The sequence below is a fragment of the Peromyscus maniculatus genome, chromosome 13, assembly GCF_049852395.1.
Source record: "Peromyscus maniculatus bairdii isolate BWxNUB_F1_BW_parent chromosome 13, HU_Pman_BW_mat_3.1, whole genome shotgun sequence".
In the NCBI taxonomy this organism is placed as follows: Eukaryota; Metazoa; Chordata; class Mammalia; order Rodentia; family Cricetidae; genus Peromyscus; species Peromyscus maniculatus.
In genome coordinates this window covers 8815040-8842393 of record NC_134864.1, presented here as the reverse complement: position 1 = coordinate 8842393, position 27354 = coordinate 8815040, and the positions used below count along the sequence as shown (strand labels likewise).

Below are 27354 nucleotides of genomic sequence, written 5' to 3'. Positions count from 1 at the left end.
GGTTGGAAGGGAGCCCATCACGGTATGTGACACTTCCCCCTGCGACACTGGTCAGAGCGAGAGCTTTCCTGTGCACAGAGGGCTTCAGAGTGTCGCTGTGGAACCTGATCACTGAGGCCATTCTATTCACCTTTTGTTGTTGCTATCTACAGTCATGGAAGTCAACAAGAGGGACATAGTCTTCCTGGTGGATGGTTCCTCCAGCCTGGGGCAGTCCAACTTCAATGCCATCCGAGACTTCATTACCAAAGTCATCCAGAGGCTGGAAATCGGACAAGACCTGGTTCAGGTGTCAGTGGCTCAGTATGCAGATACTGTCAAGCCCGAGTTCTATTTAAATTCCCACTCCACCAGAAGGGACGCCATAACTGCTGTACGGAAGATGAAGCCCCTGGAAGGCTCAGTCCTGTACACGGGCTCAGCTCTGGACTTTGTTCGAAACAACCTATTTACTAGCTCAGTTGGCCATAGGGCAGCTGAGGGGGTTCCTAAGCTCCTGGTGCTGATCACGGGTGGTAAGTCCCTCGATGAGGTCAGCCAGCCAGCCCAGGAGCTGAAGCGGGGCAGCATCATGGCCTTTGCCATCGGCAGCAGGGCCGCCGATGAGGACGAGCTGAAAGAGATCGCTTTCGACTCCTCCCTGGTCTTCACTCCTGCTGAGTTCCGCCCTTCTCCTTTGCTAAGCATGCTACCCAATCTGCTGGCGCCCCTCAGGACTCTCACTGGAACCACAGAAGGTATGGTAGCTGTGGTCTATACATACAGGAGGGGGCTGGCAGGCAGAACCTTTGAGAAATGTCCAGTGACATACTGATGTTTAATGGACAGGCCACTGTTTCGTGGTGAAAACAACCACTGCAAACTGTTTATTTAAGGTTTAATTTTTTTTTGCAGGGTTGAAACTGTAGAGTTGAAAATGTCACTCTGTAAATGCATGTAATTTAAACTGCAGCATCACAAGGCCACCTGCCTGTTCTTCTGGCCACAGAAGTCACTCTAAGTTCTATGACAGGCATCCCCTCTGTTTTTATTAGTGACCCTTTCTAGAAACCTCCCCTGAGTCAAGGACCTTCCTTTTCTGAGCTGACAGTATCTCTACTCACAGAAGATGTAGCACCCTCGGCTTTTTAACCCCTCTTTTCTCTCTGTATAAGGGATTCCCTTCAACAGGAAAGCATACTGACGGATGGGTGTAAAGACCAAACACATGGTCCTTCTGCTCCCTCATTTAATATGATTGACAGTGCAGAGCTATTCCTAAACACACTATAAAGCTCTCAGCCTGTGAACTGGGCAAACACAAACCTCCATCTGTAATGAAGAGAAGATGAATATCCTGGAATCCAGCTTGCCCTCCTCACAGACCTCACACTGAAGGATTACTACATAGTGCATGAACCTACTGCATGGGTGCCTGCTTGCTCCTCAGACGTCTGGTCTTGAGAGCTCTCAAATTCTCTCTCTCTCTCTCTCTCTCTCTCTCTCTCTCTCTCTCTCTCTCTCTCTCTCTCTCTCTCTCCTCCCCCCGAATCCACTCTTTTATAGCCAGATTTAAATTTGATGAATGAACAGAGGATCCAGGTAGTCTGAGTTAAGTAGTAAGTTCTAAATGTGTCCTTCAGTATACACAGGGGATGGTCAATTCCCTCTACCCACGGATACAGAAACCCATAGATGCTCAAGTCCCTAGGTTTAGATATCGAAATGCTCAAGTATAAATCATGTACACCTTCCTATATACATAGTAACAAATCTGATTGCTAGCATTATAGCCACTCAGAAGTGCTGTCAAGGGGCAGACTTGTATTCTGTACACTTTTTTTCAAATACTCTTGAGCCTTGGTTGAATCCCCAGATTTGAGCCCACAGATAAACTTTTCTTCATGCAACTAATTTCGGCCTAACACAGGATATAATATCTTTGCATTTTACTGTCACCTGACTTCCCTGGTGTCTGTGACAAGGTACATGACCAAAACAAGGCATTGGAGGAAGGGTTAATTGTGGCTCACAGTTTGAGGGTGCCACCCTCTATGGGGAGGGGGCCATGGCAGCAGAAGCTTCATAGTCAAGAAACACAGAGAGATGGATCCTGCTGCTCAGCTGAACTTTCTCCTTTGGACTCTGCCCAGGACCCACAGAATGAATACATTGTCCCACCTCAACGACCCTAGAAAAAACTCCCTTACAGACATGCGCAGAAGTTTGCCTCCTAGGCAATGTTTAGAGTCTGCTAAATTGACATTGTTTTAACTATCACACCTAGGATCCTGCCACATCCTTGGAGGATCTGCCCTACTGGTCACTACTGAAATGACCCTTAATAAGACAGCAGAACAATAGAGAGAGGCAGGGGGATGAGGACTCCCATCAGAGGACCACATCCTTTGATTGGCAGGTAGTCTTAAGGAAGGTGTGTTCCTAGGGCCGTGTGGGCTGAGGTTCCCTGAGCTTTGGGTGGAAAGAGTCCCCTTTGTGCAGTTAGGTGAGTCCCAGAGGGCTCACCCAGCATGGGCGACCATCCTGTGACTAGGGGTCTGGAGATGACGCAACCCTGTGGAATTCAGTTCCAGGGAGGGCATGCTGTTTCAGGAACCTGGTGATTTTGTTGGTTGTACACATTCTAACCCTAGTGCTTTGTCTGTCTGTGAGCAATCTCAGTTTTGTACACTTGGCTATCGGCGTACCTCACAAGCTCCAGCCACCACGGGAGGAAAATATGCAGCCGCTTGCCATATTTTACCAGATGACACGCTCTGCCACGCTGACTTCCTCTGTGTTCTGAGTGTGCCATGTGTGCTCTCGCGGGCACACATGGGAAGCCCTCTCAGGGGTGTGTCTCACTGTGTTCTCTGTGCTTCACCGCAGTTCACGTAAACAAACGGGATATCATCTTCCTTTTGGATGGATCCGACAACGTTGGAAAAAACAATTTTCCTTATGTGCGTGACTTTGTAACCAACCTAGTTAACAGCCTCGATGTTGGAAGTGACAATATCCGTGTTGGCTTAGTGCAATTTAGCGACACCCCAGTCACGGAGTTCTCTCTAGACACTTACCAGACCAAGTCAGAGATGCTTGCTCACCTGAGGCGCTTGCAGCTCAAGGGGGGCGCGGGCCTGAACACAGGCTCTGCCTTGAGCTATGTCCGTGCCAATCACTTCACGGAGGCGGGCGGCAGCAGGACCCAGGAACGTGTGCCTCGGTTGCTGCTCCTGCTCATGGCGGGGCCTTCTGAGGACGCTTATTTGCAAGCTGCCAATGCCCTGGTGCGTGAGGGCGTGCTGACCTTCTGTGTGGGGGCCAGCCGGGCGGATAAGGCTGAGCTAGAACACATTGCCTTTAATCCAAGCCTGGTGTATCTCATGGATGATTTCAGCTCGCTGCCGGCTTTGCCTCAACAGCTGATTCAGCCCCTAACTACATATGTTAGTGGAGGTGTACAGGAAGTTCCACTAACCCAGCCAGGTAAATCTCCCTCCAGTGTCCCCTCCCCCGCTTCCTGGAAGCAGTGGTCAATGAAAGCCCAGAGCCTATGACATGAGGAAGGATGGTGGGTTCATTTTGGTTGGACTGGCTGAAGACACTGCCCTAACAAATTTAGACTCCAAGTGTCGAACATCCAGCTATGACCTGTTCATGTGGTCTCAGATTTGTTCGGAAGCTGAACAAGGTGAACATTCTAGACCAGTGGTTCTCCAATTTCTTAAAATGTTGTGACCCTTTAATGCAGGTCCTCATGTTGTGGTGACCCCGCCAACCACAAAAATTATTTCATTGCTACTTCATAACTGTAATTTTGCTACTGTTGTGAATCATAATGTAAGTATCTTAGGTGACCCATCACATGGGTCACGACCCACAGATTGAGAACCACTGGTCTAGAGTGACAATCCATGAGAAAGTTGGGAAAGGGGAAAGAAAGGAGGGGGGAGGAAGGGGGAAAATGGGAAGGAGACACAGAGAGAGGAAGAGAGAGACTGATTGACTCTATTAGATAATTATGCCTTGGCATCCTTTAAAATTCAAATTCTTCCTTTATGTGGCATTCTACATTCAGACTCTGCCATGTGTCAAAAGTTATCTGTACATCTTCACGCAACAGTGAGTCCGTGTTACTCTTACTGTGGCAGATTATTATGACCCTCAGAGACGGATACACGAGACCCACCAGTTTTCCACCTCCACCCAGACGGGTAGCAAGCCTGAGCCAACGGCTGCCTCACTGAAGTAGTTCTCAGAACAGTTTGAGATGACATTTTTACATGGTGTGGTACGGCCCTCCTTTGGCCATCACTCATGTTTTCTGTGGTTTCCGTTTGGGGAGATTGGAAATGTTAGCAGAGATTTGAACCCTGCCCCCAAATCATCGACAGTATTTTGGGTCTTGACTCTTTACCTTAAAGTTACTGAAAACATGATTGAGTGGGAGCAGATCCCTGTCAGCCCAGGTGTCCATGGGAAGTTAGTCTGCAACCAGTCTCTGTCATAGAAAATGGAGGTCAGTTTTCAGCAGAAGTATAGAGAGAAACAGAGTTTGGGTGGTTTTATTTGTACTGACATGAAAACACTGGGCTGTTCTTAGTGGTCTAACTGTGAGAACAGGACGGGCGGGCTTTCCAGCAGCTTGCTTTGTCAAGAATGTCTTGGGGGTGGGCTTGTAGAATGGCCAGCCCAGGGCTGTTTCTTTGCAAATTTGTGCTGCCCTGGAACAGCTGAGGCCACAGCAGGGTCTTCATTCTCTTCTCTAGCTGATATGGTGATGTCAGATAAATCTGGTGAACTCCCACATCATGTGGTGGTCCTCGGCAGGATCCACCTGGTGTCAGGGCCTCTTGGCTGACTTTGTCCATCTGCTTTCCTTGTAGAGGGCAAGCGGGACATTCTTTTCCTCTTTGATGGCTCTGCCAATGTCGTGGGCCAGTTCCCTGCTATCCGAGACTTTCTCTACAAGATCATTGAGGAACTGGATGTGAAGCCGGACGGGACCCGAGTAGCGATAGCTCAGTTCAGTGATGACGTCAGGCTGGAGTCACGCTTCAGTGAGCACCAGAGTAAGGCTGAAATCCTGAATCTTGTGAAAAGGATGAAGATAAAGACGGGTAAAGCCCTCAACCTGGGCTACGCCCTGGACTATGCACAGAGGGACATCTTCGTGAGGTCGGCTGGCAGCCGCATTGAGGATAACGTGCAGCAGTTCCTGGTGCTGCTGGTTGCCGGTAGGTCGACAGATGCTGTGGCCGGCCCAGCAAGCTCCCTGAAGCAGAGAGGCGTGATACCTTTCATCTTTCAAGCCAAGAACGCTAATCCGGATGAGCTGGAGCAGATCGTGCCATCCCCGGCATTCATCCTGACTGCAGAATCGCTTCCGAAGATTGGGGACCTCCAGCCACAGATTGTGAGCCTTCTGAAAGCTGCCCAGAGTGTAGAGCCTGTATCAGGTATGGCGCATCCATGTGGGCTCCCCCTGCGGCCCAGTCTCTAGCTTTAGAACTTTATCAGAGGCTGTTGGCTCTAGGTTCTCAGATGAAGCCCTACCAGGGCATACAGAGAACGTGGAAATTGCAGGCCGTTTCCAGGGGGACAAAATGTCTTTCATTTTCTAACTTGTGTCTTGGAAGGATATGGGTGAATACCTTTTAAAGGCACTAGACTATTTCATATAAGATGCATTAAAGAGGTTTAGATAACAATATTTTGTCTTTAAAAATTCCTATCTGATAATAAAGCCATATATCATGGCTGTGTTGTAGCTAAAATAGCCTTCATCTTGACATCAAGTGTCAAGTGATATGCTTTATGTGGAATATCACTGATGCAAGTCCTTCAGTTACATTCATTAAAAACTAAAGATATTAGAGGAGGTAGACGAATTCAATTCCATCATGAAAGCTGCATTTAAATTGCTGACTGAATTCACACTCCCTTAAGTTGGTATTTAACCACTCTTCCTTGCATGATAAAATGAATATATACATAATATATATATACACATATATGTGTATATATTTCTCTCATGATATCATGGGAGAAATGGGTTATCTCCCAGGCCCTCCAGCTAGAAGGCAGCTTGCCCTGCTGATAGAATGAACACACACACACACACACACACACACACACACACACACACACACACACACTCACACACACACACACAACACTACAAATATATATTACGATCACATCTATACACATACCGATCATATATTCCTTTTGATTGAAAACTGAGTCTCTAGAGGCTCTTTTCTTTTTTTTTTTTTTTTTTTTTTTTTTTTTTTTTTTTTTTTTTTTTTTTTTCCCATCACAGGCAATTTATTTTGTTCTATTCATTCACAGTTAATACAGAAAATACTTGGAAACATTTCCATATAATGTTTGACACAGAAATCATCAAATAGAAGTATACAATGTTGACAGGAGGCAGTACATTTATAATTTATAACCCCAAATGTATTTATAAATTAGAAATGGAAAGATCTACAAATGAAATTATGAAGGTTCACCAAAGTCATTTAATCTGTCAGTTTCTCATTCATTTTTATGTCTTAATAATATTCTATTGTATGAATAAGCCACATTTTATTTCTCTCCAGTATTTGATAGCTATTTGAGTTGTTTTAACTTTTTTACTATTAGCAACACACTGCTGTAAACCTTCATGTACATGTTTCATAGGTGCACATTTTCAGTAGTTTGAGGATATATTCCTAAGGGTAGAATTGTTGAGTAACAGAGTAACAATGTTTTGCATTTTGACCAACCACCAAACTGTTTTGCCAAAGTGGCACACCATTTTACAATCTCACCAAATCCTTGTTTTTAAGGCTCTGATTTTTGTACAAAAGCATTCAATCATTCTGTCAGACCAAACCAGGAAAAGTAAGCTATAGTTCAGAGCTGTTCTATTCCATTTACTATGCAAAGCCATTCTTGGCGTTTGCAACTCTCAGCCCTTTTGAGTATTCTTGCAGTGTTCACCTTTTCCTCCACCACTTTTTTTTTCTTCTTTTTTTCTGGTTTATTCCTATCTATTACAAATGTATAAAAAATCCTCCATCAACGCTGCTGATAGCAGCAGAACCTTGAGAAATATACCTTTGGTTTGCCTCAGAAAAGGAACACATATTGTACTGTAAAGTTTATAAAATTGGTGCAAAACATTGTAATAATGTTACAATACCAGTTTTAAGAGTTCAGTGACTAATGGGGAGCCGATGGGATACATGCAGAACTGTGAAAGCGATCTCACTTAGCCAGCTGTACATGTAGACTATAAATCTACATTCAGATCATTTCTGATCTAAGACTATCATCTCAGTTTATCTGTTGAGGTCAACCAGGAAACCCTAGAATATACCTTGATTTTTGCAAAAAACAAAATAGGGGGAGGGGTTTTTTCAGCATTTTAGTCCACGAGTAACAGTATCCTAACAGGCAAAGTGTTCTCTCATTGTCAACATAGAATGAACTGCTGCTGGAGGTCAACTTGGGCTTTAATTTGCATTAGCGCTTACATGCATAGTAGTCCAAGTTGTTGACCTCATGACTTTAAAAAGTAACTCTAAAAAAGTAAAATGGCCCTTCTTGGAAGACTAAAGAAAGACATCAGCCATAGTTGTAAAAAGTCTCATCAAAACAATATACCCTTTTATGAATTACACCCCAATTAAAAAAAAAAAAAAGTAGCCCCAAATAAGAAGCAGCTCTGAAAAAGAAAATATAACTTAAGATATTTGAAAAAAACAAGGTGAATACAGGTTCAAAAATAATTAAGATACATTTTCTTAAAATTACCTAGAATTAGGCTTTAAAGAATTCTACCATTTCAAGTTTACCACTAGTTACTAGATACCTATTTACAAACAAGATGTTCACCTTTTTTGTTCCTTTATCAAGAGAAAAATCTACCTTCAGATTATGAGGGTGGTGATGGGGAGGGACTAGAAAACAAGATTCAAACAATCCCATGTAAATATCACATTTTTCAAATGGAAGAACTCCAAACTGCACTAGAAGATCCAATCACTAAGACACTTTCCATTGAAATGATTTAAGTACAACTACATGGCACCAAGGTTTAGGCCTAATATAGGCCTGACAACCAAGTCCTTGTTTTCTGGAAGAAAGGCCTCAAAAGTCCCACTCAATTCCACATAACAATACTTCAAAGATCAATTAAGTTTTCCTTTCCTTAATATTTTTGTTTTTGACTTCTAATCTTAAAGACTAGATTAAAATTTAGCTCATTTCCCAGAAGGCATTGCTTCCCTTTGCTCTATGAAAGAGTCCACCAAGACCTCTTCTTCAAAACCATCTAGCCCCCAGCCTCCAGCCTGTGCTTGTGATGCATCTTTCTCAACATCCTGAAAAGGTAATGTAGGTAAAATATGCTCATAAACATTAAAACTAGTTGTTAGAAAGACGTAACTAGCTTTATAATTTAAGTTTTAGAACATAAATACTTGCAGCTTAATCTGCACTGACAATGATTGTTGAAGCCTAGAATTCAACATTTACAAATTCTCATTCACACACACACACAAACTACACTATTATCACACAACTTATGTCTTGAGAGAATCTTCTGCTTTTAAAATCTTTGGCCTCCCAGTCAATCCCAAGTTCAACCAACTTTTCTGAGTTCTGGTAGTTACCTGGACCACTGAGGCATTGCCACAAGACTTCTTCTCTTTTGAAACATCCTTTTTCTCTAGATATTAGGATAGCTACGCCAGCTTGTTTCTTCTGTGGTGTATGTTGGTGTAGGATTATCTATTGCTTGATTTTTCATGGATGTGTTTAGCTTCTTTGGGTTGAATTTTCCCTTCTAGTGCTTTCTGTAGGGCTGGGTTTGTAGACAGGTATTGATTAAATCTGGTTTTATCCTGGAATATTTTGTTTATTCCGCCTATGGTGATTAAGAGTTTTGCTGGGTATAATAGTCTGGGTTGGCATCCGTGGTCTCTTAGTGTCTGCATGAGATTTGTCCATGATCTTCTCGCTTTCATAGTCTCTATTGAGTAGTCTGGTGTTATTCTGATGGGTTTACCTTTATATGTTACTTGGTCTTTTTCCTTTGCGGCTCTTAATATTTTTTCTTTGTTCTGTGTGTTTAGTGTTTTGATTATTATGTGGCGAGGGGACTTTTTTTTTGGATCCAGCCTATTCGGTGTTCTATAAGCTTCTTGTATCTTCATAGGTATTTCTTTCTTTAGGTTAGGGAAGTTTTCTTCTATGATTTTGTTGAATATATTTTCTGTGCCTTTGAGTTGGTATTCTTCTCCTTCTTCTATCCCTATTATTCTTAGGTTTGGTCTTTTCATGGTGTCCCAAATTTCCTGGACGTTTTGTGTTACAACTTTTTTATCTTTAGTATTTTCTTTGACTGACGAATCTATTTTCTCTATCATGTCTTCAGTGTCAGAGATTCTCTGTTCCATCTCTTGCAATCGGTTGGTTATGCTTGTTTCTATAGTTCCTGTTCGTTTTGTCAGGATTTCTATTTCCAGCATTCCCTCAGCATGTGTTTTCTTTATTGTCTCAAATTCATTTTTCAGATCTTGGAATGTTTCTTTCATCTGTTTAATTGCTTTTTCTTGGCTTGATTTGATTTCTTCCCATTTTTTGTTCGTTTTTTCTTCCATTTCTTTAAGGGAGTTTTTTATTTCCTCTTTAATGGAGTTTTTCATTTCCTCTTTAAGGGAAGTTCTTATTTCCTCTTTAAGAGAGTGTTTCATTTCCTCTTTAAGGAAAGTTTTTATTTCCTCTTTAAGGTAGTTTTTCATTTCCTCTTTAAGGAAAGTTTTTATTTCCTCATTGAGGGAATGTTTTATTTCTTCTTTAAGGGCCTCTATCATCTTCTTAAAGTCATTTTTAGGGTTGATCTCTTCTGTTTCTTCTGTCATGGTATGTTTAGGTCTTGCAGGTGTAGAATCACTAGGTTCTGATGTTGCCATATAGGTCTTTATGTTGTTGCCTGTATTTTTGCACTGGCGTCTACTCATATTTTCCTCTGTGCGGTGCAGGTGGTGTCTGTGTCTGAGAGTGCCTCTCTTGTTCTAATTTTTAGTCTTGGTTTAGTAGGGGTTCTTGGTTAAATTGGTGCTATTGGGCTGTTTCTTCAGGGACAGCTGATTTCAGTCGGTGAATTATATACTTATGATTCTGGTGATCTGGTTTAGTGGCTGGATAGCGCCTTCTTCTGTGTTCCCAGGTCACGTTTTGTTCGTTTGTCAACTCCTCAGCTGATCTTGTTTCTTCAGACTTCAAACTGTAGGCATCTGAATCCTCTCCCAGATGGGTTTCAGCTGAGCAGGGTAGTCTCACCAACACCTCCAAGTTGTTGGGTTTCACAGGATCAGCAGTTGGGCCCTGGGTTGTCCCCAAACGGAGTGCCCAGACTCGCCCTGGTTCCGACCCACGGAGATAACCTCTTCCCCAGGTGTTGGGGCTAGGGGCATCCCCGTTCCAAGCTGCGTCCGCCCCTCTCCGTCCCCGGGCTTGTCCACCCCTGTGGCCCGCCGCCACAGGCCCACCTGAGTCCACTTGTCTCCGCCGCAGGGCCTGTATCTAGAGGCTCTTTTCTGATAAAGGGAGTCTCTCACGGTTAGTTTGGGGGAATCTGTGACACTGACATAGAGGTCACATTCATTTCTTCCACTGATTCTCTTGTGCCTTGAACCTTTGAAGTCTTAAGATTTGCAAAGTGCCTGGCTCTGCATGTTCCCAGCCATTTCCTGGAGTTTACCTTTCAAAGTTAGCAGTTCCTGATTGGTTGAGGTACATAACCCTAGCTGGCCTGGAACTTGCTCTGCAGATCAGGTTAGCCCCAAATTCACAGAGATCCTTCTGCCTCTGTCTCTTGAGTCCTGGCATAAAGGTCACCACACCTGGCCTTGCAATTCTGTCCACATTTAAGACAGTTCAAACAAAGGGCCTTCTCTTTCCCACACATTCATTTTCCACTGCTGCCCCAATGCCTTACCACACACACCACGGCTTGCAACAGAAGGAATTCCTTCCTGACAATTTTTCTAGGTCAGGTATCAGAATCCATCCTCCCCGAGATAAAGTCAAGGTGTTGGCAGGGCAGGCTGCCTTCTAGCTGGAGGGCCTGGGAGAGGGCCCATTTCTTTCCCTTTTTCAGAGTCCAGAAGTCATTCAGATTCTCTGGCTCATGGCCTCTTCTCCAGCCTCCAGATGTGCACCCTAGTCCCGTCCCCCTTCCTGTTTGGGGATGATGTTGTGCCTGTTTGGGGGAATCCATACCCTTCTTCCCTAACTTGTCACTTAATCACCTCTGCAAAGTCTTCTTCACAGACAGAAGGATTTGGGGTTGGACCTTCCTGGGGGGCGGTTATGCCACCCAACACGGTGGTATATAGCTGTTGTGTCCAGTCCTGTGTGAGTCACCAGGTGCTTCTCTCCAATTTCAGGTGAAAAGGATGTGGTGTTCCTGATCGATGGCTCGGAAGGTGTCCGCAGTGGCTTCCCCCTGCTAAAGGAGTTTGTGCAGAGAGTAGTGGAGAGCCTGGATGTGGGTCCTGACCGGGTGCGGGTAGCCCTGGTACAGTACAGCGATCGGACCAGACCTGAATTCTACCTGAATTCCCACATGGACCAGCAGGGTGTCATCAATGCCGTCCGCAGGTTGACACTGCTGGGTGGCCCAATCCCCAACACAGGGGCGGCGCTGGACTTTGTGTTGAGGAATATCCTGACCAGTTCCACAGGGAGCAGGATAGCAGAAGGTGTCCCCCAGCTCCTGATCGTGCTCACAGCCGAGCGGTCAGGGGATGATGTGAGAGGCCCCTCGGCGGTCCTGAAGCAGGGTGGGGCTGTGCCCATTGGCATCGGCATTGGGAATGCTGACATCTCTGAGATGCAGACCATCTCCTTCATCCCGGACTTCGCTGTGGCCATTCCCAGCTTCCGGGAGCTTGGGACGGTCCAGCAGGTGGTCTCCGAGAGGGTGATCCAGCTTAACCGTGAGGAGCTGAGCAATTTGAAACCAGTGATTTTGCCATTGCCGAGCGCAGGTGAGGGGTTGGGGTGGGATTATTAAAGTTTCTCTTCCCCATAATCACCTTGGCTACTTGCTTGGACTGTGTGCAAAGCGTTTTCAGTCTTGTTTCCCCTGCCACATAGAGTGTAGAGCTGTATGAAAAACTAGGAGCCTTATTCATTTATTCATTCATTCATTCATTTATTTATTTATTTTTGAGATATCAAATAGTGAAGCTAAGATTCTTGTTTGTGGCCAAATTAAAGCACCGAAGAGGGCATGCACGTGGCATAAATCCAGGCTCTACAGAGGAGCCTGAGGGAGACCCTTGCTGAGTGTCCAGCCTAAGTGGCACCTTTGGAAGCAGTAGCCTTCTGCTATCAGGAGGAGCCTGACCACCGATGCCCTGCTCTGTCCAGAGGGGTAGAGTCTCCCTCTGTTTGTATCTATAGCACCAATGTGTGACATTTGCTTAGGACTGAGAGGTGTCCCAACTGTGGAGAGGCCATGCCGTTCTGTGCACAATAACCCTGAACGAGGTCTGAGCCATGGCCTCTAAGAAGGAAAGAGGCCAAGAGGCACCCATCCTTAGCACGTGTTGGCCCAGGGCCTGTGCTTCCTGAGCACTGAGGCAGGGTGGTCACAGGACAGCAAGGGGCAGAAGTGGCCATGTGTTTTCATGATGTGGAGAGAGGGAAATGAGGGGTCAGGGAAGGAAGATGAGGTAATGGCATGCGAGAGAAATTCGGAGGCAGGATTTGCCTCCTGTGTGCCCTGAGGATCAGCTTTTCCTTGGTGTTCAGGTGAGAGCCATGAGCTCTGTGCACTTACATGGAATGTTCGAAGATGTTCACACTCATATACATTTGAGGAATCTCTCTCTCTCTCTCTCTCTCTCTCTCTCTCTCTCTCTCTCTCTCTCTCTCTCTCTCATAGCAGGGGAATGCAGCCATTTCTGAACTCTGTTGTAGCACAGGAGTATCTGTCAGGGTGTTCCTCGAGGCCCTAGGGTGCTTGTGTGCCTGGGTGCGTGCGTGCGTGTGTTTGTGCGTGTGTGTGCGTTTGTGCGTGTGTGTGCGCGCGTGCATGTGTGTGTGTGTGTGTGTGTGCGCGCGTGCATGTGTGTGTGTGTGTGTGTGTGTGTGTGTGTGTGTGTGTGTGTAGAGTCTCTCTCTTGTGAAACCAGACCTACGCTTCCACAAGCTTGGTTCCTGTTTCATTCACTCCCCCCCACATCAGTGACCACTCTGTATGCTCCCCCTTTCTTCCCACCTCGTGTCCCCCACTTCTCTCTCCCCACGCCTCACTCTCAGCTTCAGACCTTGAGTCTCATTTCGTAGAGAAATTACAAGTAACTTGAAGAGAATGCTCAGAACAGAAGCTCTGCTTGGTCCCTCCCAGTGATGGTTCCACACTTCACACTTCAGAGTGATCTTTTTTTCCCCCTGGGATGGCCCATCTCTGCCTTCTACCCTTCTCTTTGTCCCTGCTCAGTTTATCCCCTCACATCTCACTCACCGTGCCCCATCACGGCGTTCTCCACGGTGCTGGACGATTCCTCTTAAGGAGATGTGTGTTGCTCAGTTTACCCCCTCACATCTCACTCACCGTGCCCCATCACGGCGTTCTCCACGGTGCTGGACGATTCCTCTTATGGTAGATGTGTGTTGCTTGGGACAGCTCTCTCAGTGCCCCACTGCCCTCCAGCACCTACACCTTTGGAAGACTTAGGTGTGCACTGTGCAGGGTCTCTCCTGCCCTCTCACAACCACACCAACCCATTACTCACCCTCACCTCACACTCCTCAGAGTGCATTCTCTTCTGAGTCCCCCACCTGGCAGAGCCAGTGCCTCTTCCCAGCACCCTCGTAGGGGGCCTGTGGGCAGTTCTTGCCACAGTTGATGCCCCTGGTGTAGGTACAGCTCTTTGGTTTCTGCCTCCCTCGGGCTCTGCCTTCCAAGTCTCTTGCTGGTTTCTCTTTCATCTGACATTTAGATGTGAAAACACACCGGAATGGCTCTTTGGTCTTCTTACTGTAGAGCCTGGTGCTAGGATCTCTTGCCCACTGGGCACAGATTTGATGACAGACTAGGAGATGGCTCACTAGTGCTTGAGGTCTGACATCCTTGAAGCTGAAGGCCATAATGCTGTCTACTTTACAGGTGCTAGCAGCAAGAAGGATGTGGTCTTTCTCATCGATGGATCCCAAAATGCCAGCCCGGAGTTCCAGCACATCCGCACCCTGATTGAGAGGATGGTTGAGTACCTGGACATAGGCTTTGACACCACCCGGGTAGCAGTCATCCAGTTCAGTGAGGACCCCAAGATGGAGTTTCCTCTGAATGCTCACTTCAGCAAGGACGAAGTGCAGAATGCTGTGCGCCGGCTGAGGCCCAAGGGCGGGAGGCAGGTCTACATCGGCAATGCCCTGGAGTACGTGCTCAAGAACATCTTCCAGAGGCCGCTGGGGAGCCGGATAGAAGAGGGTGTCCCGCAGTTCCTGGTCCTCATTTCATCATCGAAGTCCGATGACGAGGTAGACGCCTCAGCAGTGGAGCTTAAGCAGTTTGGCGTGGCCCCTCTGACCATAGCCAGGCACACAAACCAGGAGGAGCTGGTGAAGATCTCCCTGAGCCCCGAGTACGTGTTCTCAGTGAGCACCTTCAGGGAGCTGCCCAGACTGGAGCAGAAACTACTGACACCCATTACCACTCTAACCTCCCAGCAGATCCAGCAGATCCTGACCAGTACTCGCTATCCTCCTGCAGGTAAGACCCATGGAGGCAGGCTGCTCTCCTAACATAATATTTTTAAAATAAAATTTTCATACTCGTATATATTGTAGGCACCCCCATATTTCTTTACCCCCTTTTCTTACTTCCCCCTCTTTGTTTCCCTTTGGTCCCGGGGGTGTTGTGCTCAGCAGGGAACCCCAAGACTGTGACCCAGGCCAGTTCCCCAGTTTTCCTCTTTCTTAGTGAATGACCTCACTTCATAATCAGCTCAACATTTCACTTTGTAGTATTGCACTGGAAAAGCCTGGAATTGAGGCAAAAACCAGGCCGAAATTCACTGAGAGGCAACCTATTAGTTTAGTTGAAGGATAGCTGAGAGACATCTGGAATTCCAACAGGAGAATGTGGCTCATCTTTCCCAAGATATTTTGATTAATTTTATACAAGTTGAAATATTAAAAATTCTTGGGATCAGAATTGCTTCAGATTTTGGATTTATCTCTTTTTTGGAATATTTGCACATTCATCATGAGCTAACATGGGCATTGGACCCAAGCCTGGACAGGAAATTACTTCTGTTTCTCATAAATCTAATGCAACAGTCTTCAGGTAATTTCATTCAATTAAAAAAAAAAAAAGCCCAGCATGAAGTAAAACTTTGCAGTATAGAGTTTTCCACTAGTTAAAAACCTCATCCTGGAGAGAAGAAAAAATAATAGTAAAAAGAAAAAAATTGAATGCTATAGGTTCATTAAAATGCAATTTAACAAGATTCAAGGGATATAAGAAAGCCAACGTCTGGGGACAGTTGACATGACTCTTGGCATGCAGCATTGCATTGTGGGAACCCTTCCCCCATGGAGGCAGAGCAGCAGCAAATGCTGAAGATCCACGTGGGACTCATCTTAGTGGTGTTCACTGTGGACAAGTGGTCACAGTTGACCTCAGGTGTCTCCTCCCCACTTTCATGTGACAAAGATGTGGGCCTCGGTGGTCACAGTCTCTTTGGTGGTTCCTGTTCATGAGTCATGATTTTCTGTTGCTATGGTAACATGGGATTAGTTTCTCAACAATCCCCATAGGTTTAAAATTAGTAGTAACCCAAGCCACAAGGCCAAAATCAAAATAAAGTTGACTTAGAGAAAGTTTTGGATGACTTAAAATATTTGAAGAAGTAGTTATTACCTGCATTTAGAATGTCAATTTTTTTTGTTAAAAAGTGTGTGTGTGTGTGTAGGTCAGAGGACAAGTTTTGAGAGTGGTTGCTCTTCTGTGGGATCTTGAACTCAGATCATCAGGCATGCTGGCAAGCACCATTAACCTGGAAAACACATCTTTCAAGGCTTAAGTCTCAAAAGCCCAACACATGTTAGATTATAACTTCAGTGCTGGGTCACACTGGGTGTGACAAACGCAAGCTCCGGAAGCCGAGGTAGTGAGAAAGGCAGAGCGGGAATGCACAGGCACTGAACTCCACTTTTTCTTCTGTCTGCAGTGATTGAAAGTGATGCCGCCGACATTGTCTTCCTGATTGACAGCTCCGATGCCGTCAAGCCTGAAGGCATCGCTTATATCCGAGACTTTGTGAGCAAGATTGTTCAAAAATTCAACATTGGCCCCAGTCAAAAGAGGATTGGGGTCGTGCAGTTCAGCAATGATGTCTTCCCTGAGTTCTACCTGAAGACCCACAGGTCACAGGCTCCTGTGCTTGAAGCTATACGGCGTCTGAGGTTCAAAGGAGGGTCTCCCCTGAACACTGGCAAAGCCCTGGAGTTTGTGGCAAGAAACCTCTTTGTGAAGTCTGCTGGGAGCCGGATAGAAGATGGAGTGCCTCAACACCTGGTGTTATTCCTGGGTGGGAAGTCCCAGGATGATGTGGCTAGGCATGCCCAAATTATAAGCTCATCAGGGATCACGAGTATAGGGATAGGTGACCGAAACATTGATAGAGTCGACTTGCAAACCATCATCAATGACCCCAGACTGGTCTTCACGGTTCGGGAATTCAGAGAGCTGCCCAATATAGAAGAGAGGGTCATGCTTGCATTTGGACCATCTGGGGCTACTCCTCGGCCTCCTGGTGTAGACATATTTTCTCCCTCAAGGCCAGGTAGGAGCTGTTTGATGCTTGATTGCAGAATATGGTGTCAACTGTTTTAAATGAAATGATAACTAGCTTTCTTTGCAATAATATTGTCAGGGTTGTGTCTACAGATATTAGAACTTAAATACTGGGGAAATAGTTCATTTGAAATTGTAGAGGGAAACATGTCCCCCAAAGCATATGGTCATCGGTCCTCTATCTTTTCTGAAGTTAACCACAGAGCTGCTGAATGCTTGATGTAGTTGTCTTGGAGGATCACATTCATTGGCTGGAGTCAGCCAAAGCCCACTGCACACAGATTTGAAGTCAGGTCATCTCTCATGGTGGGTTACCTATTGTGATCTAGGCACACTTCCTTCTTTGGACCAATATGATCACCATGACTATCCTACTTATGGCAGCCTCTCCATGTCTAAGTTCTTACCCTTGAGATTCTAATCCAACCCCTCCAGACCCCTTTGCCTTGCTTCTCTTCTGGGCGATGGGCTTTCAGACACTCAGTGTACTCAAGCAGGGGTGGTTTTCCTGAGGGATCCACGGTCCCTCTTTATTTTTTAACTGTCTCCTTCTGAGGTGGGTGGGCACATCCTGTGTTCCTCACACTGTCTCCAATCTCCCATTTTGGCACTTCTGGAAGCATAAGTGTAAGTGGTCAGATAATCAGGTCTGGTTTGCTGAGTTCTTATGCCTCCTTTCCCTTTTATTTGGGTGACTTGCCATTTATCTTCCAGTTCTTAGTGTACTGTCTGCAGGATGGGTCTAGAGGGGCATGGAACAGAGTGCAAGCTCTCCTGACAGACGAAGTAGTAGACGTCTTAGTTATTTTGATTTGTGTTGTGTGTGTTCACATTCTGAGTTTGGAGCCCCCTCATCTCCCTTGTACTCACTTGTAGAGAAGAAAAAGGCCGACATCGTGTTCCTGTTGGATGGGTCCATCAATTTCAGGAGGGACAGTTTCCAGGAAGTACTCCGTTTTGTATCTGAAATTGTGGACACCGTCTATGAAGACGGCGATTCCATCAGAGTGGGGCTGGTCCAGTACAACTCAGACCCCACGGATGAATTCTTCCTGCGGGACTATTCCACCAAAAGGCAGATTATTGAAGCCATCAACAAAGTGGTCTACAAGGGCGGGAGGCATGCCAACACCAAGGTGGGCCTGGAGCACCTGCGGCTGAATCACTTCGTGCCAGACGCTGGCAGCCGCCTGAATGAGCGCGTCCCTCAGATCGCCTTCGTGATCACAGGAGGGAAGTCAGTGGAGGATGCTCAGGAAGTGAGCCTGGCCCTCACCCAGAAAGGGGTCAAGGTGTTTACTGTGGGCGTGAGGAACATTGACTCTGAGGAGGTGGGGAGGATAGCCTCCAACAGCGCCACGGCCTTCCGGGTGAGCAGCGTACAGGAGCTGTCGGAACTCAGTGAGACCGTCCTGGAGACTCTGCATGACGCCATGCACGAAACCCTCTGCCCTGGTGTGACGGATGTTTCCAAAGGTAATCGTCACGTGCACAACTTCACTCTTCCTGCTGACACTGAGTGTCCCTAGTGCTGTCCTGTGGGTTCCTCAGGTTCATGGTTGCTTTGGACATTTATTTATGACCCTGTGCTCACCTACCCACTGTTCTAGAAGGTTCTCTCAGGATAAGAGTCAAAGCCTTATCAGCTTCACTTTTTCTCCCACTATTTACTTCCCCAGATAGTTTAGGCTCACTTATTTTTAAAAATGTTTTTTTTTTTGTGTGTGTGTGACACAGCTTGCTTTGGAGCCTGACTTGGAACTCATAAAATTCCTGGGTGGGCTGGTGCTAGGGTTATGGGTCTGCCTCTCATTTGCAGTTATATGTTTATTGGATCAGTTGCCTGGGTTGGGGCATTTGTGTTCTACAGTACTTTCAATTTAAAACACCAACTTGAGAGAGACTTACATACCAAATGTACATCATTGTGACTAAACAGCCAACCCCTCCCCTCCACCAAGAGCAAACATATTCAAATGGCCCAGGGTTTTGTTTCCTGACAGTGAGAGGGAGTCAGAACTAGTTGCTTCTCTGAGTTCCCACGTGCAAGACCTCATTTTGCTGTCTCCCTGCGTCTCTCCTTGCCAGCCTGTAATCTGGAAGTCATCCTGGGGTTTGATGGATCTCGAGATCAGAATGTATTTGTGAGTCAGAAGGGACTCGAGTCCAAGGTGGACACCATCTTGAATCGAATCAGCCAGATGCAAAGGATCAGCTGCAGCGGCAACCAGCTGCCCACTGTGCGGGTGGCGGTGGTGGCCAACACGCCCTCCGGGCCGGTGGAGGGCTTTGACTTTGCCGAGTACCAGCCCGAGCTGTTTGAGAAGTTTCGCAACATGCGCAGCCAGCACCCGTACATCCTCACAGCTGACACCCTGAAGCTGTACCAGAACAAATTCAGGCAGGCCTCACCCGACAGTGTGAAGGTGAGTGGCCCAGGGCTGGGAGTTCCGTGTGCAGCCGCAACTCTGGCTTCTGGAAACTCACCCCGAGTGTTGGGCCGTGTATCACAGTGGGTGGGACAGGGTTGTTAGCGCCTGTGAGGAGAGTTCCTCTCTTATGGACTGACCGTAATTCCCTGTGTCTTCTTTGTCTTGTTAGAGCCCTTTAAGCCCCCAATGTCCTAGAAATTAGTAACTCAGCTGGGAAGATTTGGATTTGTGACGGACCCACTTTTAATTATAGTCTTGTTAAAGATAGGCTGTCTGTTTGTATTCTCTCTCTGTACACACACACACACATCATACACACATGCTCAAACACTCACATCAAACCATATACATACCCCCACACCACACATACACATAGCACACATACTCACCACACTGCACATACACACAACACACATATACCATACCACACATAATACAAACACTCACCACATTACAAACACACATAACACACTCACACACATACACACACTATATCACACATACACATAACACACACACACACACACACACACACACACACACTATGACCACTCATGCTGTATTTGTTTGCTGAGGCTGCCAAGCAAAATACCACAGGCACAGTGCCTTAAACCACAAGAATTTTTTTCTCACAATGTTGGAGGCTGGTAGGCTCGTGTTAAGACCTGGGCAGGGCTGCTTTTCTCTGAAGCCTCTCAGCTTGACTTGTAAATGGCAGCCTTCTCCTTGGGTCCTCACAGGGTCATGCCTCTGTCTGCTTGTGCCTCAATCGGCTCCTCCTAGGAGGTCACCAGTCAGACTAGATTAGGGGCTACCCAGCAGTCTCACTCAGCTTAGCTGTTTCTTTAAGATCCTGTCTGCAAAAACAGTCACATTTTAAGGTACCAGAAATTAGAATTTCAACACAGTTTAGTCCATCGCGCGCGCGCGCACACACACACACACACACACACACACACACACACACACACACGCACATGAGCATACACAGACACATATCATGTTACACATTGATAGCACAGTGCCCTTGACCTTGGCCTATAGTCCCCTCAGCTGTAGATGGGGAACTTGAACTCACCATCCCCTTCCGACTGTCTGTCATGCTCTCCGTCAGTAGGGTGAGTCTTGACTCCTCTGTTGGTTATAGGTAGTCATTCACTTCACGGATGGAGCCGATGGCGACCTGGCTGACTTACACAGAGCATCAGAGGAACTCCGGCAAGAAGGTGGGTCCCAGGCTTCCTCGGTGTGAGAAGTGAGCCCCTTCCCACTGTCCAGGGCAGACCCGCCACTTTGCTGGGTCTGGCAATGGAGTCCTGGGGTGTGGGCCATCAGAGGCTCTAGCCCTGCCTCTGGGCCCTTCTTAGGGTACTAAAGTTACTTTTGAGCAAGGGACAGCTTTAGTGCCAGGTCCTAGCCCTGCTTCAGAGACACATTTACCAGGGGACTATCCAGAATTAGTGAGGCTTTGCAAAAGGGCTCAAGTATTAGTTCACTAAAGGCCATCACATACGCTAAGGATGGCAGGAGATGACTAGAAAGCTGCCACACTATCAGTTTCCAGTTCTCACAGCTTCATAGTTAAACCGCTAACTATAACACAACCAATATTCATCCCTTAAATTAATATACACATAACTAATGTGAAATAAATCACATAAGTTCTTATCAAGCAGACCTGCCCATGACTGGATGGGCAGCCTTGCTTGGTCAGGTGAGCTTTGGAACGTCCCGCTGTTGACGATGAAGCAGTTGCCGAAGCCAGAGGCTCTAGAGCAGTGGTTCTCAGTCTTCCTAATGCTGCGACCCTTTAATACAGTTCCTCATGATATGGTGACCCCCACCATAGAATTATTTTCGTTGTTACCTCATACCTATAATTTTGCTATTGTTATGAATTGCAATATAATTATCTAATATACTGGATATCTGATACATGATCCCCCAAAGGGTCATGACCCACAGGTTGAGAGTCACTGCTCTAGAAGATGTTAAGGAAGCAGAGCTATCCAAGCATACTTTCTTTAAAAAAAGTTTGATTGATTGATTGATTGATTGACTAATTGTGTGTGTGTGTGTGTGTGTGTGTGTGTGTGTGTGTGTGTGTGTGTGTGACCATCATGTGTGGTACTTGTGTTCACTCTCCGCCCCCCCAAAATGTAAATTGAACAACACCCCTCCCCCCCAAAAATTGGATAACTGAGCAAAACCAGAGTCAGGAAAAATGACATCTGGCTCTCTAATGCCTAGGCGAGGTGTATTAATTAACTGGTTCTTTTCTCGCAGGTGTCCGAGCCCTGATCCTGGTGGGCCTTGAACGCGTGGCCAACCTGGAGCGGCTGACGCAGCAGCTGGAGTTTGGGCGGGGCTTCATGTACGACAGGCCCCTGAGGCTCAACTTGCTTGACTTGGATTATGAGCTGGCAGAGCAGCTTGTGAGTCTTTGTTTCTCTTAGAGTTTTGCACACACACTAATTTAGATTTTTGGCGTCTCAAGACAGCAAAGCCGGATGACTTGATGGCCCGGTGACTGGGGGAAGGGTATTTGGGTGTGTCATCGAATTCACTTGAGAGCTGTTTTATTGCTGTATGAGACCTGGATATGGCATCTGCCTTATCTGCAAGATGGAATCACGACTATACAGGGAAAGAGAGACGGAGACCACTCCCTGGTGGGAGAGTCCTCTCCTTGCCTCCTCTTCTGGGCTCCTCTCTCAGTGGGAGCAATTGCCCCCTGGGATGGGGAGTGGGGTCAGTGATTCTCAGATAGGGACTAGTGCTGCAAGAGTGGGAGGGACCAGCTCTGCCCCTTCTTCTTCTCCACTTCTCTCTGTCACACGAAATTAGGCTGTTTTTATTGGGTAGAAGCAGGTTCAGACCAGAACAGGGCAGAAAAATACTGTAGGGAGCTCATGGCCTAGAACATGCGTGATCAGCTAGTTCAGTGCATGGCAATGTAAACACATCAGGATGTGTAAGGTCAGGGGATGGGTGGGGGAGGGACGCAGAGGGTCTGGTGGTGTTACAGACACTGGTGACCACATTGTGGTGGTTGTGGCTCAGAGGCCAGGTTCCCACATGCTGCCCACCCTCCAGGGACTCCACCAGGCAAGTACTGATTGCCACGAGTCTGACCACGGCTCAGAGGAAGGCAGGCCGTGAATTTCTCATTTTGAATCTTCTTTGACCTCAGCCAGCTTCAAAGTATTTGTTGGATTTTATAATTGAGGTTTAGACAGGTGGAGGTTATACTGAAAATGCAAATCCTGAATATCTGTATTGGAAATTTCTGGAAACTGGGCCTAGTCTGGGACAGTGTGGATAAGAATTACCATAGTTGGTTGCTCTTTTCTCTTCCAACAATGGCATCCCACCCCACGCCAAGAGCTCAGCCCTCAGCAGTAGCCGGCTTTGAGGAAGTGGCTTTGGGTCTCTCCATCGCGTGTGCCACAGATTGAGACTATTACCAGCCCCTTGGTGGCTTTCTGTTTTCTCTTCTTTATTTTTCTTTCTTTTTTTTCTTGGCAGGACAACATTGCCGAGAAAGCTTGCTGCGGGGTTCCATGCAAGTGCTCTGGAGAGAGAGGAGACAGAGGACCCATCGGCAGCATCGGGCCAAAGGTAGACACTTGGGCTGGTCACACCTCAGGCTAGACTGCAGGCCCCAACGATCTTAGCTGAGTGACTTCTCCAATGTCGTGTGTGGACACGAGAGGGAGAAGAGCCCCAGTGGTACTGCCAGTTCTGGGCTCCGGCCGGTATCCCCAGGGTGTGTCTTGCTGGTGACAGAGAAGGCCCAAGCACCTGCCACCTTCCCCTCCTCCTGCTCTTGGACATCTGGATTTGTCACTTCATAAACCAATGGGAAAACCCGTGCAAATCCACTGGCAGCCTCACGATGTGGGTCAGTGGGTCCCTTAGCGTTTGCCTTGAGGGGGTGCCACCAGCTCTCTTGGTAAAGGAAGAGCCTGAACGATCCTGATGGAAAGGTTTATCACCGAATAGCAGCACTCAGCTCTGGCCAACGCCTACTGCCTTAGTGCCCCGCTGAGTTTCAGAACAGCCCCACCCAGTGGAGGGACCGATGAGGTGCTTTATACAGAACATAGGTGACATGGGGACTCATGTGCTTTTATTTCAGGGCATCTCCGGGGAAGACGGCTACCGAGGCTATCCTGGTGACGAAGGTGGACCCGTGAGTAAAAGCTACCCTTTCCGTCAAGTTTTTACCGCCTCTAGTTCTTCCCAAGTGGGGGCCGAACAGTGGAGTTTGTAATCTGTCTGGCGGCCAGGGCCTTTCTCATTAGGAGAAAAAATGATTTCCTAACCTAGTTAACCGTTTTCCTTGCATTTCCATGCTATGAGCAATGAGGTTCTTTGAACGTCATAATTGTGGATGTGGCATGCAGGTGGAGACTTGATCTATTTCAGAGTGGAGAAAGGTTAGGCAGGGGGCCTCCAAGTATGGTGTGCCCAGTGTCCACTTAAGTGAATATGAGCAGAAATTAGTGTAAGCACCCCTAATCCCAGGTTCTGAGAGGCCGAGGCAGGGGGGTGATGGGCAGCCTGAGCTATTATGTAGCAAGACTTTGACAAGTCTGAGAGGCTTTGGGACCCCAGAACAAGGCCCATCTCTGGGATATGGGATGGAGGGGCTCCCGGGAGAGTAAGAGACCTCCAGGTGTCCAGTTTAGATAAGGGAGTCAGTGTTGACTCTGTTGTCATGGGACAGCTGGGAACCATGACAATACAGAGGAATGGTCAGGGGAGAGAACTTCTATGGGACCCAGCACCCATACTGGGTGTCAGGGTCACTGACATTCAGCCAGTCAGGCAGTAGCCCCTGGGTGCTGCTACCATCCCAGAGTTTATTCCCCACATAAAGTTGTGAGTTCTTGCTCAGCCAGGAGCTAGGGGACTGGAGATGTTGGCACACATAGCCTGGTTCCAGTGACACCCTCTCCATGCTGCATGCCATTCTCGGAGACCGAGTTAGAAGAGCCACCAGACAAGGGATGCCAGCGTGCAACATGCCTTTGTTTTCTTTGCAGGGTGAGCGAGGTCCACCTGGTGTGAATGGTACACAAGGTTTCCAGGGCTGCCCAGGCCAGAGAGGAGTCAAGGTACAGTATGGATCCGGGGTGTAGGAGAGGCAGGACCGTGCATGCAGGGAGGATCCGACCTCTCTGTGTGCCTTGGGGAGGGAGGGTTGCGGGCCCGGGTTTCTCCATTCTTAGTGCGCAGCAGCCAGGGTCTCTTACTGAGGGTAGCTCTGCAGTGGGTGGGTCAGGAGTCCAGAGCAGAGACTATGGCTGGAAAGCAGCCTGAGCAGAGAAATAATTTCCTGTGGAAACATTAAGCAGCCAGGAGCCAGTCACGAGGTGCCACAGGCTGGCTGGGAGGAGCCAGGGGAAGAGGTGCAGCCATGAATTGCATGGGATTCCAGGGGTGGCTGCTTGCCGACATGGGGAGCAGGGTGGAAGGGGAGGGCCAGCTTACTGCCAGTTATGAAGCTGCTCTTCTGTCTTCGGATTTCCCTCTCCGTTCCAGAGATGAAGACCACCCAAGTGTTCACCTCCAGGCACATTCACTTTATAGCACCTCACTTGGTGGTGAGAGAGGAAGCCAGAATACATGTTTAATGTAGAACCCTCAGAGCCAGGGCCTTTCAGACACAGGCCGGGGTGGGGGAGCATCTTTTGGCATCTGTCCTGAGGGACTGGCCCTGATTCACTCACGTTTCCTTTGTTCCCTTACCTTCCAGGGTTCTCGAGGATTCCCAGGAGAGAAGGTACTAAAGTTTGTTTGCTTTAATGCGAATGCCCCCAGTACATTCTTATTTTCCCTTGCTGGGATAACTCATTCCACTCACTGTCTGTGTCTCTCTTCTCAGGGTGAACTGGGAGAAATTGGCTTGGATGGTCTGGATGGTGAAGAGGTGGGTGACTTTACTTCCCAAGTCCCAACTGCTTCTATTCCTGAGGTCCCAGTTACCAGCAGCTGAGTCTGGAGGAGCTGTCACATCGTGTGACCCACTCTCATTGTCTTTACAGGGAGACAAGGGGTTACCGGGTTCATCTGGAGAACAGGGGAGTCCTGGAAGAAGGGTAGGTATACTTTTATCTCACTGTTCCCAGGGGCAGGGGAAAATATAAGACCGTCTCCAGGGACCAGTTAATATTCTTTCCATGGGTTTGTGTGTAGATGTATGAGTGATGTCCCCTCTCAGCTGTTACACCCTAAATGCTATTTCCTTGTTTGAAAGCATGTTCTACAGGGTGGAGACAGAGTTTGTTCTGCTATAAATGGATTCCCAATGCCTGGCACTGAGTGGCACCCCAGGAACCATTTGTGGACTAGCCAAACACATCAGAAATGTTTTGATGTGATTTGGGAGCTGAAGAGATGGCTCAGTGGTTAAAAACATATACTGGTCTCACAGAGGACCCCAGTTCAGTTCCTAGCACTCAGCTTGGATGTTTCATCACTGCTTGTAACTTCCACTCCAGGGGATATGATGCCCCCTTCTGGCCTCTGCAGACACTGCACTTGGATCCACATACACACAGACACATATACATACTTGAAAAGAAAATTTATTTTAGAAAAGAAGTGGTTTTTTTCCCCAGCTTCATGCTAAGTGGGAAATGGCAACAGGTGTTATCATGAGACTTACAAAAGGGGGAATGTAATTTTGATGAATGATCTAGAGTTCTAATATATGTCATGAAGGTTATAATTAATAAAAACTGCTGTATTAAGATTCCAGTCGGAATAGGAGACATCAGCTGCTTTGATCACAGAAACAAAGCAATTGAGTGGGACAATAGATACAATCGTTTTTCCTCACCATAGCAACCATCTCACACCTGTATATAACTCACAGCATCATGTCATAAATCTCAAACACTCGATAAAACACCTGTCAAAAGATTCCACCGGAAATGTCTAGTTTTTCACTTCCTATGTGTGACTGATTTAGGGCGACAAAGGACCCAAAGGAGAGAAGGGAGAGAGAGGAGACGTTGGCATTCGCGGTGACCCGGTAAGGAAGATCCTCTCTTGTGGATTTCATGGGGGGAGGCTATGGGAGAAGAAAGGAGTGACTTACGTTTTGAAATTGCTTTAAAATGTGCTGATAAAATATGAAATGTATCCTTTCAATTTGGGGGGGGGGTTCAGTGGAGTTGATTTGTTTCCAGTACAACAAACGTTTGCGTGCCACTTGGTAGATGTGTGTCTGGGAATGCCCTCTGGGACACTTGGCACTCGCCTTAAAAAGTGAACCTATGCAGCTCTTTGTAGTTCGTGGTTTGGAAACCCTTTAAGCCAAAGGCCACTGCTGAGATGGCCTGGTCTGCAGGTCACCTGCCTCGGTGGGAGAGGATGGAAAGTGAGGCTGAATGTTCTCAGTAGGAAGGACTTAGGTCACCCAGTCAGGGCCACGGTTAGGCTCTGGCCCTTAGCTGGGCAGGATGTAGCTCGGAGCACTGTTTTGAGAACCTTCCCTTCACCGCTACTAAGAATTCCAGTGGCTGCAGCTTTCCTCCTATGGGGCTCATTCCCCAACCCATGTCATTTTCAGGGTGACTCAGGACGGGACAGCCAGCAGAGAGGACCCAAAGGAGAGACGGGTGACATCGGCCCCATGGTACAGTGATCCATACCCAGAGACCCTCTGTGCTCAAGGCAGAAAACTGACTCGTGTGTCAATCACACCTCACCAACTACAGCTCCCATGAACTGCAGAGTCTGTGAGACCAGCAGCACTGTCCCTCAAGAGTGTTCGGATCTCTGTCCTCCTGTAGACAGACCCGCACCCTGGGAATAGACCCCCCCATGTATCTCCAGCAACATTCTCTGGGGGGCGGGTAATGTTCTCTGCAGGTGAGAATCTCAGGCTGTTTTTTTCTCCCCACACCAGGGTCTCCCAGGCAGAGACGGCGTCCCAGGAAGGCCAGGAGACCCCGGGAAGGATGTGAGTATCTTAGGATGCTGTGTCCTGCCAGGCTGCTCAGTGGCAAGAGATTGGTGCCTGGTGTCTGGTGTTCTGATACGGAG

The 27354-nt window shown here is 47.3% G+C and overlaps 1 protein-coding gene across 6 annotated transcripts in view; it reads left to right on the top strand.

The window, feature by feature from the left end:
* The window catches only part of Col6a3 (collagen type VI alpha 3 chain), an 84315-nt gene that overhangs the window by 29770 nt on the left and 27191 nt on the right, over positions 1-27354 (top strand). For 3 of the 6 annotated variants that reach the window (XM_016007112.3, XM_042259810.2, XM_016007110.3), the window contains 19 exons: positions 153-737; positions 2869-3468; positions 4869-5441; positions 11436-12038; positions 14168-14773; positions 16236-16850; positions 17738-18337; positions 18950-19287; positions 20441-20519; positions 21580-21728; positions 22822-22914; positions 23435-23488; positions 24345-24416; positions 25058-25084; positions 25187-25231; positions 25347-25400; positions 26276-26338; positions 26879-26944; positions 27218-27271. In XM_016007112.3, coding sequence (XP_015862598.1) covers positions 153-737; positions 2869-3468; positions 4869-5441; positions 11436-12038; positions 14168-14773; positions 16236-16850; positions 17738-18337; positions 18950-19287; positions 20441-20519; positions 21580-21728; positions 22822-22914; positions 23435-23488; positions 24345-24416; positions 25058-25084; positions 25187-25231; positions 25347-25400; positions 26276-26338; positions 26879-26944; positions 27218-27271 — 5276 coding nt within the window. The remainder of the gene's footprint in view (positions 1-152; positions 738-2868; positions 3469-4868; positions 5442-11435; positions 12039-14167; positions 14774-16235; positions 16851-17737; positions 18338-18949; positions 19288-20440; positions 20520-21579; positions 21729-22821; positions 22915-23434; positions 23489-24344; positions 24417-25057; positions 25085-25186; positions 25232-25346; positions 25401-26275; positions 26339-26878; positions 26945-27217; positions 27272-27354) is intronic. The other 3 variants (XM_042259809.2, XM_016007111.3, XM_042259811.2) reach the window with 2 other exon arrangements.